The sequence below is a fragment of the Dryobates pubescens genome, chromosome 21 (genome assembly GCF_014839835.1).
Source record: "Dryobates pubescens isolate bDryPub1 chromosome 21, bDryPub1.pri, whole genome shotgun sequence".
Taxonomy (NCBI): Eukaryota; Metazoa; Chordata; class Aves; order Piciformes; family Picidae; genus Dryobates; species Dryobates pubescens.
Genome location: NC_071632.1, coordinates 15,522,831 through 15,535,157, shown reverse-complemented (window position 1 = coordinate 15,535,157; position 12,327 = coordinate 15,522,831). Strand labels below are relative to the sequence as shown.

Below are 12,327 nucleotides of genomic sequence, written 5' to 3'. Positions count from 1 at the left end.
GCCAAAAACCATGCACTGGTCCAACCGCAGCACAGGTCCGTAAGCTCTTTAGAGCTCTGGCAACACTCTGCTAGCACCTTTATATGAACTCTGAACCAGCTCTGCCTCTGGGTATGTTTCAACACACATAACAAATCCAGCTGTAGGGCTTCTAATAATGGCCCAAAACCGCCCCATCCACCTGACACAACTCACTGATCCAACACAAACTTGCTTCCACTTCAAATCTGCCCTACAAACTACCAAGTTAACCAGCTACCACCAAGGTTTCTGCATGATCAAGTAATCTCTGTTCCCAAAAAGCTGGTATGAACCTAACAAATCCCTTACTCTGTGCTCTGACTAATTCAAAAGAAATATGGGTGTCACCCAATAACTAATCAGAATCAAATCTCTACTGGTGAGTAAGCCAGCACTGACAGGTTTTTTGTTAATGATCACAAAACTGCTGCTTCACACAGCATTCAAAGACAAGCTATAGCCAGAGCTCTAAGAGGTGGTTATAATGGCCAGGAAACTTAATGATGCACTTGCTCTTCATGTGTCTCTCCCCAAGAATGTATCACATTGTGCTGAGACAACAAAGGCCTACCTTCTGTGGTGCCCCAGAGGGCACTACCTGCCTGAAATGGAAGGAAAAGGATGAAGTTAAACTGTGAATCAGCCAGTTTAGCAAGCTGACCTACAGAAGGCAAAGCATCCACCTTCCACACATCATCCAGACTCCTGAGCTGCTAAGTGCTTCTTGAGGGTGCCCAAGAGCAACTCTGGCCTATTTTGTGCTTGAACACAATATCTTGCATATTCTTATTGCTAAGAGGTGCCATTAGTGCAAACAGCTCTCAAAGCCTGAAAGTGGTCTGACTAGTTCTCAGTTCCTCAGACCCAATTCCCCACCATTAATGTATTTTTCTCTAAATTTAGTCTGAAGCCTGTGCTCAGACTACCACAGAATACCAGTGTTCTGCTTCATTCCATACCTTAGTAGCGTAAGGGTTATACTATGGAAAGGTACTAAGACCAAAAAAAATAAATTAAAAAATAAGTATTCTCCCACAAAATACACAGTAACCTCACAACAAGCCTCTCCATAAAATTAACTGTTTCATGGCAGGGTGAGATTTTTTTAAACCACCCAAAAAACTATGCTCACTGTTATCTAGAACCGCAGTAATATACAAATAGGAGCAGTCTGACTTTACAGGTCTGCATGTTTGTCTTTCTCTCATTTACATCATATTTGCATGGAGTTTTCACTTTGCTTCAAACCATGGCTTTTCAGTCACAGCTAGATGCAGGCTCAACAAACTGAAACAATAACAGAACTGGAAGCTGACTTCTGGAAATTAAGAATCAGAATGAAAGCAACTACACAATGCAATTCATTTGTGATAATGGAATCAAAGCAGCTCCTCAAAGGAAAAATTATATGAAAAAGAGTCTAGAGTCTACTGCAGGGTTTTCCCACACACATCCACATGGACATCAGTTTTGTGCGGCAGAGCAATCACATTTTTGCATGCAAATGGCCAGTTCTAAGCATGAAAATTTCAACTGTGCACTTAATTACCCACTTGTGTTCAAACTGCTGTAAAGACAATTTATTGCCAACCAAATGAAAGTCTGTTTTTCAAAACTTCTTCCACAAAGATGAGATCCAGTGGAGCCTGCTGTGTTAAATATAACATTCAAGATAGAGTTGATGCCCCATTTTTATATGCCTGATGACTAACAAAAACCAAACAAACGAAAAATTTCCATTTTAACCTTAAAATTAAACACGAGAATCAAACTAATCCTTAGTTTGCAGAAAAAGAAAAACCAAAACCCACATCCCCACAAAATTAATTATAGAAGATTTTCAACTGTTTTCCAATAAAGTGTATTGAAGTTGAGCCAACCTCAGTTTGCATGTAGGCCTCGGGATTCTGGCTGTAAATCTTTGCTATCTGGTTTCCTGTAAAGCGCTGAGAAAGAAATGCAAATGCTTAGAAACACAAACCCTAAATGGAGTCAATAATCATTAACTCTGTGTAATGAGTTCAGTACATTGCACTTTGGATATTTAATTTGCCTGATGCATGATGAAAAGTCAGTGCACAGCAGGCAATCTGCACTAAGCAGGCTATAACGCATAGTCTCATTATGAGAATTTTGCTCACCTTTAGAAAAAAAAGGCATGTGAAAAAGCATTACTATCCATAATTTACATTTCAGAAATGACAGTTCAATGGAATGAATCACACTTATTCTGTGCACAGGAATCAGTACAATACAAATGCTGCTTTTAAATGCTTCAAAAAGGTTTAAGCTACCCAACCTATGTACCTCTCTGGGAGGCAGGTGAATTGGGAGCAAAGCAGGTGGTGTCATGCTTATAAAGCAACTCCAGCACATGCTAATAATAGTTCTAAGAATAATTACTTTTCATTCAAGCATTATTTAAAATAACAAAAAACTTCTAAAACTGAAATATTAACCTTTAGCAAGCTAAAAATAAGCTGTTAGTGGCATGCAAAGTCTGCTTTCAACACTGGCCATAAACCTTGCATGATAATTCAAAACCAGAACCAGCAATTTGGGAGGTGAGAGCCTTATTCTGTTGGACCAAGAGTATGAGTAGCCAGGTGCTGAGACGCCTGGAGGCAGAAGTATCAGACAGAGGAACACAAAGTGAGAGAGTACTCTCTGATAAGGTCCCAAAAGCTTCTAAAATACTTCACTTAGGTCAGTAGTTGCTTATTAGCCTTCATAGAACATTAAATAGCCAACCTTTTAATTGCAGAAGTAACCTAGAGCAGTGAGCCTCAGTCAGAGGAGTCATAACTCCCAAATAAACCTGTAATACAAACTGGACTGCCAACCCAATGAAAATGTGGCTGCACAGGAATTCTCAGGGGAGAATCAGGTCCTGACACTGTAAGCATGGCCACCAAACACTGTGTTTTGGAATCCCTGACAAAATGTAGCAGCTCACCCCAGCTGCTTCCTGCAGCAAAATTTCCAGTGTTTGCCTAGTTTAACATTTCCACATCTTCCCTTGTGAGCCTTCTTCAAAAGCTCTCTTTCACAGTTAATGGCTGACCATTATCTGCTGCAGTATCAGTATAAGGGCAGAATTGTTTCTATCACAAGACCCTGTTGAGGACTTCCTATCCACCTGCTCCTTACCTCATAGGCTCGAGAGCCAGTGACAGTCGCCAGGTGCTGTGCTCCCCCCACGGCTTCCTCCAGAGCCCTACACTGGATAGCTGTGCTAGAATCCATCCAGATAGGGCTGTTACTAATGGAGAAACAATCCTGCAACAAACAGGAGCAAATCTGGTCACCACGAAGTGTCTGCTAGAGTTACAGCAATGTAGCATGCCTACCTATCAGCTCACAGTTCAGTTCTCTGATGTGCCTTCTGGTCTCCACTTGATAATGACAGGAAAAGAGCTACTGGGTTATACGCTGTTCACTGGTGGAAAGTTTAACCTAAACTTCACACCAGAGGGAAAGCAACAGACATTTTTTGCTGTTACTTGACATACTCTGCAGCACAATGTCTCTGTACACAAATTTGGGAGCCAAAGCCCTGGAGCCTTTTATGCAAGTTTAGCCCTACTTTTTAGAGCATCCCTTTTTCTCTAAGCACTCCGATTCTCCTTCCAGGTTTCTTTATAATGACTGGCATAACCATTTGGAAATGCAGCTGAGGCTTAGTACATCAGCATTTTAATTCCATTTCCATGAGTCTCACAGAGCTATTTCCAAAATGAAGCATTTAAATAGATCAGTTACACAAATGTCTTCCTCTGACATTACAACTGTTTAGTTGTTTAGGTGGGTTGGATTGGTTGAGGGGTTGGATGCGACGATCTTGAAGGTCTCTTCCAACCTGGTTGTTGCTTTTTATTATTATTATTATTAACTGTCCTTTCTCACCTTGAAGGACAGTAAGGGTCTTCAAGAGGAAAGCTCATTTTCCCCTGTGTTTATTTTAAACAGTTTGTCAAGTCTATGTTCAAACCTTACCAACCACACACACACAGAGAATGTTGAGGTTTCACAATGTACTTGTCCAGACTTTGTGTCCACACAGCGGTACAGTTCCATCTTTCAGAGGTAACTGCAAACTGGCCTTTTTTATATTTTCTAGTAACACTGCAAGCACACCAAGGAAACTCAGGCACAACAGTATCTTTCACCACAATTTTTGTTAATACAAATACATTAAAAAATGTAAAACATTTGCCACTTGTTTACAAAAATGTAACATTTCCTAAAAGAACAAACAGGTTGTTATTCTCACACAGAGATTCTGGGGCACCCACTGGCACCTGTAAGCTTTTAAAGCAGCATACACTGTCACTCAAGAGAAAAGGAAATGTCAAAAGCCCTGGAGCTGAAGGAATAACCAGTACATTTCACTTTATGCTGCAGGGACGTGCAACTCAGCTAAACAAGAGGAAAGGTTTGCAAGGGGATAAACAATGTGTAAAGATCAGAAAAGGGACAGCATGGCTCACCATTCAGAGAGAATGTTACCTTTAGTGCCTGATGTAAAAACAGTTTGGATGATGCATTTTTTAAATTTTGGATGCTTCCTTTTTTCCAGTACACACTGCCATGTTGCTGTAGAAAGTACAGAAATAGAAGGTGAAGTTTATATCCTGATTTGAATTTCAAACCCAGAGACAGAGAACTCTCCCAACTAGGACCAAAAAATTGTAACTTTTCCACTCAAATGCCTCATTAAAAGGTTCTTTAAGCATGAGCAAAGCACTACACCAAAAAAAGTAGAATTCAAGATAATCATGGTTATGAACTATAGCAACTTCTAGTGGACACTATTAATAATAGTGCTAACAGCATCTCTTTGAGTCTCTTTGAGCTGCAGCTAGGGCACTACAGTCAAGACTGTTCTGTGCTATTTCAAAACAGCCTTCAGATTCTCCAGCTACATGCCTGCCTCAGTCACCACTAGCAGACTGTAATATTGAGAAGATTATTTAAGCTCTGTCTCTCAGGTGGTTTCCTCAAGACAAGCACCTGTATTTATGTGCCTTTAGGACACTCTAGGCAAACTGCAAAGGACAATCCAGTGATTCACTAATAGCTCCGATGATACCTAGCACACAAAGAACCCCCTGAGCACGCAGTACATGCCCACAGTGTCATCCAGATTGTATTTCACAACTCTCTGACATTTCTACAGACAATCAAGACCAAGTTTTTCCCTTCTCTGGGACAAACCTGGCACATCGGTACACATCAGTGATCTGCAGCTGAAGACAAGGTTCTTCATAAGATATGGGAAAGAGAATTGGATTGGATGGGGGCAAATAAACTACATCTGCTCTGCCTGAAATTCTGAAAATAGCACAAAGCTGATACCCCAAACTCGTTGAAGAACAGGGAAAATAAAGGGAATACAAGCAACTTGGAAGCACAATTCCCTTTTTCACTTTGAGTAAGCTGGGGTTACTTGGCGGTCCCTAATTTCTGATGCACTGAAGAATTTATAACAGAGCCTTGGTATCGGCTATGATTTTCAGACATTTTGCTCAGACTCTCGACTAAAAAAATCAATGAAAATGAAGATCAAAGCAAGAGTTTTAATTAATTAGTCTCCGATAAATAAAGATGAGTAACCTAAAACTCATGTGTCAGAGTTAGCTGTCACTTTGGTGCTGTCCTCACCCAGAATATCCTCTGCGAAAGTTAGAAAAGACTTTCCTGCTCCACTGGCTAACTGACTACATGTCAGGATGGGTGTTATCAATTTTAGGAGAAAAGTATCATGCACTACAGGCCAAATCATGGCAGCATCTTTGTCATCCCTGCATCAAAAAACTATTTTTTCTTTTTGTGATATTCCTAGACTGATCTCTATCCTAGTCAACAAAAACTTCCCAATTTGATGTTACTATGCCTCCAGTAAATTGCTTCTCACTGTTTTCTCTGCCTCACTTCCACAAACACATGGATACGCTGAAATTCAAAATGACCTCATTCATATTTCAGGATCTGTATGCATGAAGACTTTTAAACAAGAGGAAACCAACTAGCTATGCACTGCACTGATCTGAACAACCGCACTGTAAGCCTCATGCTCCACTCCCATTACCTTCTAGTTATTGCTTTGTGTGCTTTAGGTTTTAAGCTCCCCTGAGCAATGTGTCTTTTAACGGATGCTTATGTAGAAGCTTTGGTCCTACTTGATGTTAATACAGTTTTCTGCAATACATTTAACTGAAATCTATAATCATAACTTACACCCTATTGAAGAAATGCAGTAAGGTTGACTTTTTTTCTTTATAAACTAACCTGGCCAGCACCAGACAAAGCTCTGACTTGAGAGAAGTCAAAGCCTGAGGACTTCATCTTTTCCAAAATCATATCCAGAGCCTACAGAACAAAGAACAAACAGAATCAAGAATGACTATAATGAGCTATCAAATTATGCATATTCACAATCTCTGGAATTAAACAGTAAATTCATGTCATCACTGATAAGAGTTCATTGGCAGATAATGAAAAATTAGCTAATGACTATGGACTTCTCAAGAAGCTGCATAAATTAATTTACTAAGTAAGTCCATAAAAGAAAAGTTGAATCACACACGGAAAAAAAAGATCTTTAAACAAGCTGAATCACAAAGATCCACTCTTTGAAACCTAAATAAGAGGCAAGAGTTAAAAGAATTCCAGTTCAGTTTAAAATGGCTTTAAGAGTGCCAGCCACAAAACACGATCATCTTTTTCTGTTCTTACTTTTGGAAATCTATGAAATCATAATGGGGTGCACCCTGCACTCCATTCTGTAGAATGTAGATTTTAGGTATCCTCAATTCCACTGGTGCCAGTGTCTGCTGAAAATTCTCTAACATAAGGCTAATTCAAGTGAATTTTACCATGTTAAGCATCTAGGTTAATTTTGCTCTTGACCAAAAATTAGAATCTATACAGCCCCATTCACATCAGCATTTCCCAGACTACCTTGAAAGAAATGGAACGTTGAAACACTTCAGAATTTCCTGAGAAACATCATATACCCATTATGGTATTCATTTAATAACTACAACTGCTCCTGTTCGCTATGGTTTAGAAGGCCAACTGCAAGCAAACTTACCACACCTTTGTCAGCTACTGTGGATCACCGGCTGGGGGTTCCGTGACCTTTCAAATACCTTAACTATTTCAAATCACCCTAGTAAGATAAATTTACACAGTAGCATGTGAAAGCAAGTGCTGTAGAGTGTGTACAGAAATAAGAAAGGCCTTCTTTTAAAATAGGGGGAAGAACCCTGTTGTATTTTGAAACAAACACCAGCCAAAGTGACTGGGAATAAACGGCTCTTTAATCGTTTACCAGTTGAGACAGCAATCAGTTAACAAAAATTATTCTTAAACACAATTTTAATAGTGCAAGTAACCTGGATGCTGCCAAAGAAATCACAGATTTGATAGGCAAAGCAAGAGCTGCCCCTTTTGCTTAGGAAACAAAACAATGGTGGGGGGGAAGGTCTTTTATTTCAAATGAGGGAAAGTCAGGAAAGATATTATCCCCCATACAATGCTGTAACAGTAGAGAGTGGAAGAAGAAACAAAAACCCATCAAAACTTCAGCAATTTCCACTGGTTGTGAAGAACATTAATATTTGCATACCAGTACATAATAACACTTCAAAGAAACAGGAACCAATCACAAGAACTATGATGATTTGAATGATGGATTTCACTATTGGCTGGAATGCATTTCCCTGCCAGTAACAGGAACAGAAAGCTTGTTCATACCTTGACCCACATCAGCACAGGAGAAGTGACTGTCAGTCTGTCACTGTGAATATAGACTCCACCTTGAGTCCTACAGAAAAATGGTATTTTCTCTTGGTAAAATCAGCATTTTTCTTCCCATCAAGCAAAGTTCTTCAAGTTTATTAACAACCAAATAGATTTTATGATACTGCTACATTAAGATAAGTGTTTGAAATCTGAAGAAGTTTCTAGGAGGTGACATACGTTTCAACCAATAGCAAAGTAAGTAATTGGCAAGGAAAGGCTCTGATCCTGAAGTAAGATCTGACAGACTCCAGTACTGACACTGCTCATTGGCTCCATGTAATTCATAGTTGTTTCAAAGTTTTCTATCACCATTAGTGAATGAATTTAGAAGATGACACTCACTGTTTTGCTGTTAAAACATCAAGTAAATAAATGTACTTCATTGAAACTTGTGACCACAGAGGATGACAGCGGTAAATTCATCGTCTATCAATGGAAATAAACAAATGCTGTCATCCTACATGTTATTGTAAGATTTGGAACCACTGAATTTGTCTCCAAATGCAGTTCAGAAGTTCCTCTCATGCAACTGATGTTTATGATAATCATAGAGTTCTGCTCTGACACAAAGACAGTGCTTCTGTCTCTCAAAAACAAACGCATGTCCACCAAGTCTGAAGTCCCAAAAGAAAGAAAAAGTAAGTAAGTTTTATTTATTTATAGCAAGAATTATTTATTTACACACAATAACTTCAAGTAGATGTTTTAGAATTTATTTCCTATTAGGAATGCTGGCCACATTTACATACTAAGAAAGGTATGAGCATGTATTACCCTTGCCATGTATGAAATACAAACATGTTATGAACTTTTTCCATGCCTCCACATGTCTATGAGATCAAACAGGGCAACAGCCCCCACCCCCCCAGCCCCCCCCCAATCTCCAAAGTTCTAAATTACATTATCTACATAAAATATAAAAAGCCTTACTTGAATTCTGGAAGGTCTATACCAAAAAGAACACTATCCTCATAAATGACTGCCAGCTGTTCATCAACAGCAATGACTTTCAGCTAGAAGATATAAAACAAGATGTTAACAAACAATTAAATAGCACTGATAACTCATTTAGTTAACTCATAAAATCCCCATAGACAAGATGGGAATAGAGACCACCCTACTCCATGCAACTCACTGGAAAGTATCATAGAATCGGTAAGGTTGGAAAAGACCTCTAAGATCATCAAGTCTAACCTGTCACCCAACACCTCATGACTACTTAACCATGGCACCAAGTGCCACATCCAATCCCCTCTTGAGCACCTCCAGGGACGGTGACTCCACCACTTCCCTGGGCAGCACATTCCAATGGCTAACAACTCTCTCTGTGAAGAACCTTCTCCTCACCTCGAGCCTAAACCTCCCCTGGTGCAGTTTGAGACTGTGTCCTCTTGTTCTGGTGCTTTCCAGCATGCCAACTATTCAGCAACTCATGTATTTATTTGTTTTCATTTCCCTCCTCACATTTCCTCTGTCCTTAGTTGCACAACACTGAGATACAAGCATATGCTAAAGGACAGCAAACAAGTTACTGGGTTTGTAAATTGCATCATGTTAACCAACTTTTTCCAGTATCTCCAAACAATACAGTATCTTAAAGCTGCTATATGTTTCTTTCCCCCACCTCTGCTCTTCCTTTTTTTTCCCCACCTTCCTGTTTTACCAATGAACAGATCCTTAGAGTACCTTGAGGACCTTCCCTGCTCCCCAAATGGTGAGTAAATCAAAAATCGACCTGTCTGTCAAAGCTCAGAGGCCATTACACAAATATGTTCTGAACAACATATGGAAAGCAACATCCTAAACAGACTACTCCATAAATTTGAGCTTTCTTGTAAGCACAAACTAGAAGCACCACAAACTTTCCTCAACTTCACTTGCGTTCACCTAGCACAGAAGAAAAACATGAACAGCCTAGAAGAAAAGTGAGAGGGTAGCTTGAAATCTACTCATAGTTCAACAAGGGAGAGAATGTTAAGGCAGATAATAATAATAATAATAATAAAAACCCCAACACCACACAAAACTACAAGAATGAAGTAACTTCAAAGAGTCGTATTCAAATAACAAGGCCATCTCCGTTTTAGTCATACTGAAGCAGGGCCACTATTTCCGCACTGGCACAACTCATTACCAATCTGATGCCCTGGGATAGTTTTAAAATGCCTGTGGCCCACTGCACCTCAACTGGTTGCTGATGCCCCCTTAAAATACACTTGATCAACTGAACCTGGAGGTGTCTTTTCAAACTCCCAAACTTCAGCCTAGCTATAAAGGAAGTGATTTATGTGCGTACTCTTATTTTAAACGTATTCAGGCCTATGCACAACTTAGGCAGAGTTTCTATTCACAGTGTAGTAATACTCGATTGTGCTGGCAAATCTCAATTTCAAGAGCATCCAGGGTCACAACTCTTAACAATTTTGGCTCACACAAGGACACCAAAACACTCAATTTAGGTGCAAATCCCAGCTCCCAGCCTGCCCAGGGCCACAGACAGAAGGGTCTCCACGCAGTCTGCTTGCAGAAGAGGGCTACAGTGCTCTTTCCAGGATTAAGTGCATTTCTATCAGGCTGGACAAGCACAACCTGTTAGGGAATGCATCCTACAGCTTCAGACAAGAGATGGCACAGGCAGAAAGGGACGAAGAATGTGCCTATGCAGGCAAAGGGAAGCGGGTGTGCAAACAGCACCCACGGCTCCCGTGGCACATAGAAGGCTTAAAACCACGAAGCGCTGACAATTCTATGACCAGCTGCAGCATGCTGCTGGCACGCCGGAACCCCGGCACCGAGACCAGCACAGCACTCCGTAAGGAAGGAAACCCTGCAAAACAGGAGCTGTCGCTGGCAGGAGGGAAACAGGCGCTGAAAGGAGGAGGGAGGCCGGCTCCCCTCCCGAGCTGCGGGGCTGCACCGCGGCATGTCAGCGGGCCGTCACGGCGGCCGGAGCCGGGCCAGGCCGAGCCTTGCCCCCTGCAGGTCCCCGAGGCCCGGCAGGGTGCAGCCGCCCGCACGCCTCACGCTCCGGGCAGGCGCCAAAGCCACCCTGCCGGGCCCCGCTTTCTCGCGCGCAGCCGCCGGCGGCCGAGGGAGGGGAGAGGAGGCGGCCCCGGTACCTGCTGCGTGCTGAAATCCCAGCCCAAGTAGCAGGGAGCGGCCATGGCGCTGCGGAGTTCCCCTGGCCCTCACGCTTGCCCTGCTGCCGGGGCAGAGGAGGGGGTGGCCTTGCAGGCCCGGCCTCCCCGGGCAGGAACCGCCAGCCCGGCCCAGCTGAGCGGGAGTAGGAGAGTTAATGAGTGCTTAGCGCTCGCGGCACCGACCCCACGTCCCTCCCGCTGTCACACAGAGGGGCTTGCGCGAGAGCCGTGGAACACGAACGAGCTCGGGGAGGCGGTGTGACGGTGGCAGTATTGCACACGGCAGCTGCTGAATACTGGCAGTTATGTGCCAGTTCTTGGGGATCCCCCAGCGTGCAGGAGCCTATATCAGTGCGAAAACACCAAAGCAGCTGTACAGAGACAGAAGGGAAAGAATGGCTGATGTTTTGTTCTCTGGTTCACCTCTTTTTGTTCGTTTGGTTTGGTTGGTGTTGGTTTGGTTTGGTTTTTTCCCTTCAGTTGGGAAGGTTCGGGGAGGTTTTGGGTTTCTGCGTTACCTGCCATAGCATGTGACGAGCAAAGTGGAATTGCTTAATCAAAAGAAGGCTCATCTAAAATATACTTCAGTCTGCAATCAAGGCAGTATCTCAGCAAAGCCCTAATGAAGTCAAATAGGTTTTGCATGCCCAGGATCTTAAATCTATTTTAACAGTACGAATGCTTCATTTGAAATGCCCTTTAAACGACAAAATACTACTAAATTTATCATATGCTGGACATTCTAAATACATTTTAAGTATTCCCACTAATTTCTCAAATCCTGGACTCCCACAGGTGTAGAGTTCTAAGATTTCTAGTTGTTATTGCAAAGAAAAACCTTTAAAACTTTAGTCAAAGGACTTTGAACCTGCAATGCAAACATTCCAATACACTGACTTTTAAACCAATCTTACACTGTTGTCTTACCTTTGAATATTCTTTATGACAATACCTTTATTAGAAATGTGATCACAAAATCTCTAAATAAGACTTTCAAGTTGTCTCAAAGATATTTACACTGTGGGAATCCCTTCCAATACAGAGTGTTGTTGGCCTGCATTTTACAGTCAAATACTGCAAGCTTATCTGAACAGTCTGCAATCAGTAAACATCCACATGAAGGAAGTGGAAGCACCAATCCATTTAAAAATAAAGGGTGTGTAGAATTGGCACCAAGTTTGTAGTTTGTGTGCTTTCAATCATATGGTCAGCAGGTAGTGGTGTAATTTCCCTGCCCTTAAGGAGTTCATGCTGGATGGACTTGTCCCGAACAAAGGTCTCACTTAACCAAGAGGTTGTGAAGGAACTAAAGGTTTTTAAAATGTTACCAAGAACTGGTTCCTTAGTTCAACTCCTA

General features: G+C 41.6%; 1 protein-coding gene across 1 annotated transcript in view; it reads right to left on the bottom strand.

Annotated features, from left to right (window-relative positions):
- The window catches only part of XYLB (xylulokinase), a 76,350-nt gene extending 65,272 nt beyond the window's left edge, over positions 1–11,078 (bottom strand). The window contains exons 1-7 of the mRNA XM_009897843.2: positions 10,950–11,078; positions 8,761–8,843; positions 7,783–7,852; positions 6,313–6,393; positions 4,531–4,617; positions 3,172–3,300; positions 1,902–1,967 (exon numbers count right to left, since the gene is read on the bottom strand). Of these exons, the coding sequence (XP_009896145.2) occupies positions 1,902–1,967; positions 3,172–3,300; positions 4,531–4,617; positions 6,313–6,393; positions 7,783–7,852; positions 8,761–8,843; positions 10,950–10,994 (561 nt within the window). The 5' untranslated portion in view covers positions 10,995–11,078. The remainder of the gene's footprint in view (positions 1–1,901; positions 1,968–3,171; positions 3,301–4,530; positions 4,618–6,312; positions 6,394–7,782; positions 7,853–8,760; positions 8,844–10,949) is intronic.
- Positions 11,079–12,327: the final 1,249 nt, after the last annotated feature.